At 47.0% G+C, this 6,735-nt stretch overlaps 1 protein-coding gene across 2 annotated transcripts; it reads left to right on the plus strand.

Moving 5' to 3' along the window:
• The first annotated feature begins 713 nt into the window (after positions 1–713).
• Positions 714–6,123, plus strand: LOC104320629 (uncharacterized). 2 transcript variants are annotated; one of them, XM_069793427.1, is made up of 3 exons: positions 980–1,078; positions 1,553–1,788; positions 3,277–6,123. In XM_069793427.1, the coding sequence occupies exons 2-3, from the start codon at positions 1,750–1,752 to the stop codon at positions 4,780–4,782; spliced, it is 1,545 nt and encodes a 514-aa protein (XP_069649528.1). In that variant the 5' UTR covers positions 980–1,078; positions 1,553–1,749; the 3' UTR covers positions 4,783–6,123. The 2 variants fall into 2 exon arrangements, with proteins under 2 accessions (XP_069649527.1, XP_069649528.1); XM_069793426.1 differs by lacking the exon at positions 1,553–1,788 and having other exon boundaries at positions 714–1,078.
• The last annotated feature ends 612 nt before the right edge of the window (positions 6,124–6,735 follow it).

The following is a 6,735-nucleotide window of genomic DNA, read 5'->3' on the forward strand; positions in this document are numbered from 1 at the left end:
AAAAATCGCGATTAGCAAAATCATCTGGATCAAAGCCAGGTTTGTTTTCCAGCTGCTGGACCCGACCTCCATTTCAAACCCATTCCCGGAAACTTTTCAGCCGCCGTAGCAAAAGGCACAAGTCTCTTTCAGCTGATTGTTACCCAAACCTTGTCCAGGAATTCAGGGGCGACGCACAATAAAAAGAATAACGAAACAGGCACAAGGAACGCACTGCGTTACAGGTGGTCTCATTTCACCCCACAGCACAATTACCGTTAGGGCAGCTTTCACCCTCACACCAGCTCTCGAGCACAGGGCCTCGCCTTCCCAAGCCCGTGCCCACAAAGACAGCTCCCTCCGGGAACTCGCAGCCGGGGCCATGGCGGAGGAAAGAGGCAGGAGGGGGCTCGGGGAGGTCGGTGACACAGCGCTGCCGGAGCCGCGGAGCGGGAAACGAGAGATCTTACCTCAGCGCGGCGGCGGCGGCGGTGGCGACAGCAGCAGCGGAGCGGCCGCCCTCGCGCGACGCCGCCACGCGCCCGTGCTGAGGCGACGGCCGCCCGCGCGCAGCAGCGGGCGCAGCAGCGGGCACCGCCCCGCGCAGCACCGCCCCCTCCGCCCTCCCGCCTTTCGCTTTCTGTTCGCCGGGGCGCCCGCCCCCCCCCCCCCGCCCTGACTGACACGGCGGGACACCACTGACCGCCCGGCGCGCCGGCGGAGTGGCCAATGGCGGGCCGAGCGGCACCGCGGCCGGGCGGGCGGGCGGCCCGGCCCGTCCGGTGCCGCCATGAAGGAGCCGGCGGCCGAGGAGGAGGTGTTGCGGGACTACCTGGCCTACTACGCGGGCCGGGGGGCGGAGGGGGAGCTGGCGGTGTGCGACGAGGCCTCCCTGAAGGCGCGGGCGCGACGGCTGCTGGGCCCGCGGCGGTGCGGCGCCCTGGACGTGTGCAGCGTGGCGGAGCGGTGCCGGCGGGCCCGGGGCGAGCGGGGCGGCACCAGCGTCTTCCGCGACCTGCTCAAGGCGCTGGAGGTGCTGGAGCTGCTCTGCGTCAACCTGCTCCTCTCCCCGTGGCGGAAGGAGATCAGGTCGCTGAAGGTAGGGAAGCGCGGCGGAGCGGGGGGGGCTCGGCCGGGCTCGGGGCCTGGCGGCCGCGGGCTTTCGAAGCCTCTTCCCCGGGCCTGTGGCGAAGGAGGCACGGCAGCGGCGCCCGCGCTCCGGAGCCCATTTTGAAGGGGTTAAGGGTGGCCTGAGCGGTGCGAGGGTGCTGCGAGCTGTTCGCTGGCCTTTGCAGGCCTTGTCCTCGCCGAGGCCGGGCCTTCGGGGCCCTTCCCGGGAGTGCTGAGCAGTTCAAGGGTTTGGAAACGGAGACCCTCGGTCATTGTGGGACGGTAGAGAAGTAAAAAGGTACAATGAAATGCTTAGACTCTCGTTACTCTGAGTTTTAACCTTAATTTGCCTATAAGGAGGGGATGCTTTTTAGCATTCGTTATCCCTTTTGCTAGCAGTTTGATGCCAAAGGCTAGGTGGGCCAGTGTCTCTCTGGTCCAGTGATTATACCATGAATCCTAGCTCTGGTGACTGCAGCTGGTGAAGTGCGTAGGAAAACCCCCTTCGAAAGAGGAACTGCTGTTGCTTTTTGCAGCAAGGTGGTCAAGGTTACCCTGCTTCCCTAGCACACAGAATGCATCTCGTTACCCAGAAGAGACAGCAACCTTCAACACATGCAAGATCTACTTGTATTTAAACAAAATCCCTGAACGCCCAAGATGCAAACTTTATTTCCCTTCCTACAGCAACAGGTGCTGGTGAGGAAAAGCCATTTCCTTCCTTCCTTTCTTCCTGCTCTTAGGTCCCATCTGCAGATTCTCAAACAGCTGTAGATTCCTATTCTCCTCGTTCATCTCCCGAAAACAGGGCAAAGCAGAAGATAGTCAGGTCTACAGTTAGTGGACTCAGCTTTTCATAACACAAGAATCCTAGGCTTCATTTAAATCAAACATTGAAGACCACTGTGGGTAATCCAAACTGCAAGACAGCCTTCTGAAGGCCTGAAATAATTCTATTGCAAGGGACAAGTTGCAGAACAACCGGTATCTTGTGTACATACAGGTTTGATAAAAAGTTACTGGTTGTATGCGGAGTACCAGTTCACATTTCCTGCCTCTCACCCGCTCTGATGTCACACACACACACACCCCCTGCAGTGTCTGCTCCTTCCTTCCCCTCTAGAAGGAACAGAAGCTGGGGAGTGAAAGGCACTGTTGACAAATTTATCTGAGAATGGACTGAGGCTCAGTCCTACATTATACTGTGGCCTTTTAGGTTAATGGCCTTTTTGGGGGGGTAATTTTTGTTCTCTCCCAAGCTTGTGAGACCAATGCTTAGGTCTCAGCCTTACAAAGTAGGTAAGTCAGTCAGTCTCCAGCTAGGCAACCTGAAAATAAGGTACCCCAGTCCTGGAACTCTTGACTTTGTATTCCTACCTCCATTCTGTTCTGACTTGCCTGGATGTGGTCATGCTTAGGTCAACGCAGTCTCTCCTATCATAGCGTTTCAGACAAAACCAAAAACCACTTCCAGTTTACAAACTAGGCTTCATGCCTCGGGTAGCTCCAAAACCAAGCAAATGTTGAATGATTTTTTTTAAGTTGTTACGCTGCAGTGACATTTTATTCAAGTCATGTTTTGCAGACAGCTTGTGCAAAGAGAACGTGTTCTGGCAATATTTCTGCTAGAATAGTCTCCCTTCAAAAAGGTGCTTTCAAAGAAATGGCAACTTAATTTGGAAGTAGTAAAGTTACAGCAGGAGTCTGAACCATGGAAAAATAAAATGTTACAGTCTTGTCACCAATTAAGGAATATAATTAATAGTGCATTGTGTCTGTTTCTTTGGGAAAAGATTAGACCTCAGTGATTTATTTTATGAATCTTCATTTGTTTAAAAATCTTCCATTCTTCAGTACAGCACATAAGACTTATTCCTGAGTTTCTCTAGTTTGACTAAAATGATTTTCTTACCTTCTTCCTTTTTGAATATTGATGCTCTTAGCCAGTATCTCCGCAGGTTTAAACCGGCATAATGTGCTATAGCAAGTGCTTGCGAGGCTGACAAAATAATGCTGTTAGAAAAGCCTCACCCACTTCGATTCAAAATTCAGGCTTTCAGGGACATTGTTTTTTAAAAGATTTAAGTAATTTTTTAAGCACTTTTAATTTTTAGGAAGTCTTTCACACTTCCTTCCACCCCACCCCCACAGTGTTCATCTGTTTTTCAATGTTGCATTCTGTTTCAGACATTCACCGGCAACTTTGTCTACTATATTCAATCTGTGCTCCCAGATGACATTGTAAAAACAGTACTGGAGAAAATAGGTTACATTGCAACAACGGCAACAGAGTTTTCACTTGTCAAAAAGAGAAACAATGAGGAAACAAAGCAGACTGCATTTGAAATATTCCTGGCAAGAATAGAGTGTGAAACCATCCTTGAAATGACAAATGAAGAAAAACATGGCAATTTGGAGAAGACCCTACAGAAGAGAACACAAATGCACCAGCATCATGGAGATAAGGACAAAGAGGATCAGACACCCCAGAGAGAAGACACTGAAAATCTAGAAAATAAAGAAAACAGTGAGACGTCTTTGTGCCTTGCTACTCAACAGAAGTCTTCAACTAATAGCGATATATCTTTTGAAGCTGCTGGGAATGTGAAGATCAAAGATGATATGCCTCAGTTAGCAGTTGCTCAATCCACTAACAGGCTTCAGGAACACCAGAGGCAGGCCATTAACACTGTACATTTTCCAGGCAAATGCTCGGACAGCGAGGACTTCTTGATCAAATATAGTGACATTGTCATAAGACAAACACCTATTTTCAGTGATAATCTTTCTCCAAAAGCTTTTGAAAAAAAGTCAAGAGCCAGTCTAAGTGAAGAATGTGTTTTGGCAGTTGCCGCAGAGTCAACTGCAAATGAGATCAGGCCTGTGCCACTCTCACCAGGAGCAAGCGGTCCGCCAGCCTTTGCAATATTTGCTGACAGCTCTTGTGACAGCAAAAACACTTTGGAGTACAAAGCTCAAGAAGTCCCCAAAGAATCAATTGAAGCAGAAATTAATGATGCCATAAATTGCATAGACCCGGACCCTGCAGATGAACCCAATGAGCTGAAGTCTCTGCCGTACAAGGACATTGCATCTGTCCAAAACTGCAGCGTCCCTAGGGAGGAGGAAGTTTGTGAGCTGTCTTTAACCTTCACAAAACTACAAATCAAGGACACTCAAGAAGACCTTATGTATCCAGTAGAGGAAACTGGCCAACCTGAGCCAGTATCATATGCAAGTACAAGTGACAGGCATGTAAGAGAATTTAATCATTCCAAAATAAAACATACATATCTGACTAATGCTCAGATGCAGAACAGAGCAGCTGCACATACTGAGTCATCTTCAGATCTATGCTGTACTGCTGGGAACATGGAAGATCCCACAACTGGTTCTGATAGCAAGAGACTATTAACGGATACTCCTAATGCACATACAGCCTCTGAGTGCTTCAGACACATTAGAGAGCCCCCTAACCTCACCTACATTCCACCACAAAGTATTGATGTTCGGTCTTCACGCATAAGAAGGACCAGCGCACAGGGCAGAAGGAACTTCTTGCAGCCTGAATGGGACTCTCCCAAATCCAGTGAAGTAAAGCTGGAGAACTATAATTCAAAAGTAAATGAAATCCAGGAACCTTATGTCATTATTGACAAAACTGACCAAGGAATGTTATGCCATCACACTTGATTCTACTAGTGCTTTATTTGTAATCTGCCTGGTTTTCTTCCTCTCACTTGTGGCCTTCATCATCTTTTCAAGGACATTATTAGCTTTGTCAAAAAGGTTTAAAAAAAAAACCAAACAACAAACTACCACTGCTTTTGGACAGTAAAAAAGGGAAGTAGTTGATCAAATTCTTAATGGTCCCTTCTCATCTGGAACCTTTGGCACTGAAACCTGAATGGTCACCTTGCTAAAGTGTAGGCAACTTCCATAAATTTAAATCCATTTAATTCATTAGCCAGATGCCTTCTGGCTGTACTTAACGCCAGACAGCCTTCTTCAGTTAAACATACTTCTACTTCCCCCCCCGTCCTTTTTTTTTTTTTTTTTTTTTTTTTTGCTTTATGGACCTATTCCTGGTATATTCTTCGAGTATAGCATGCTGTACAATGGTAAAAACAGGTAAATGTTTCTAAACTGGAAAACCCAACTTTATAGCTTTACAAATCCTATAAGGGAGCGTACTTCTGTTAACTCTTTACATTCCTATGAAGCTTTGCTCTGAACTAATCTTGCTCCTGTTTTCAGTTGAAAATTAAGTTTAGAAAGTTTGGTGACATTCCTTTAGGTGTAAAGAAGGAAACAGCCCAGTGAACACTTTTGGTTTTATAGAGGCAATAACCTGTATTACAGGTTTTATACCTGTCTCAACTTGTAACCAAAATTTTTTGTGGCTACCACCACAAATTTCTAGAGAATCACTGAGCATCATAATGGTTCACTGCTACCAGAAGAGGGAGATCCAGCTACTGCTGCCATTTCCCTTACCCTGTTCCTGCCACTTAACTGTGTACCAGCTTTGGGGTTCACTGGACTTTTCTGTAAGCCAGTTCATCTCAATAAAATGAAGGGAAAAAACATTCCCTTCTATATTCTCTGCCATTTTAGTGGCAGGAAAAAAAATCAGATCAGCGAAGGGTCCCAGTGAGCATTAGAGCCAGGATAAAGGATGTCCTGTAGGTGGGAGTGCTGTGTGAAAAGCATTGTGCTGTGAAGAAAAGCAAGCAGTATTGTTAGATCAGATCAGCTTTAAGCTGGAGTCTCAGCATTGAGAAACTCTGTCATATACAGCATTTAATTAAATTTAGAAAAGCACACAGTCACTTGTACTGTATTTCAGCAAAATCTTCAATGCTTCTTCATACACTTGTTACCTGGAAGGACAGTTTAATACTGCTTCAAGTTAACGTTTCCAGTAGCACTTCAATGCTAAGAATGTATTGTTGTTTCTTGTATAGTTAAAATACTAACTAGCTGAAATTAATTTAGTATAAATTGTTTATAATTGACTTTCACCCACCCCCCCACCCCCAAAAAATCAAAGAGGAGCACATGGATTACACTAGAAAAACCCCAGGAGCTAAAATATAAAGATCTGCTTTTTGAACAACTAATTGTTGAAGTCCTGTCATCACCTGATTCCAGCAGTGTAGGAGGAATAAAACTTTGACCAAGCTAACATCAAGTGACAGGACTGCCTTCAGCTTTGGGTGGGGTTGGAGCAACAGATACTATTAACATACACAAATTAATACTTCTGCACTGTGTCTGGCTAGGATTGAGGTAACTTTCTTAATAGTAGCCCCCAGGGTGGCAAGTTTGGGATTTGTGGCTAACATTATTGATAATACACCAGTGTTTTGGCTATTGCTGAGCAGTGCTTGCACAGTGTCACAGCTTTTCTCTAACTGCTCCCCACGCCCCATGAGTAACTGGGAGAGGACACAGCTGGGACAGCTGACCTGAACTGGCCAAAGGGATATACCATACCATGTAACATCAAGCTCAGCAATAAAACGAGTGGCAGAAGAAGGTGGGGGGTTTTTGTATACCAAGGTGGCCATTGCTCAGAGACTGGCTGGGCATTGGTCTGTTTGTGGGGAGGTCATGAGTTACTGCCATCGCATCACTTGTTTC

This window comes from Haliaeetus albicilla, chromosome 10 (assembly GCF_947461875.1).
Source record: "Haliaeetus albicilla chromosome 10, bHalAlb1.1, whole genome shotgun sequence".
NCBI lineage: Eukaryota > Metazoa > Chordata > Aves > Accipitriformes > Accipitridae > Haliaeetus > Haliaeetus albicilla.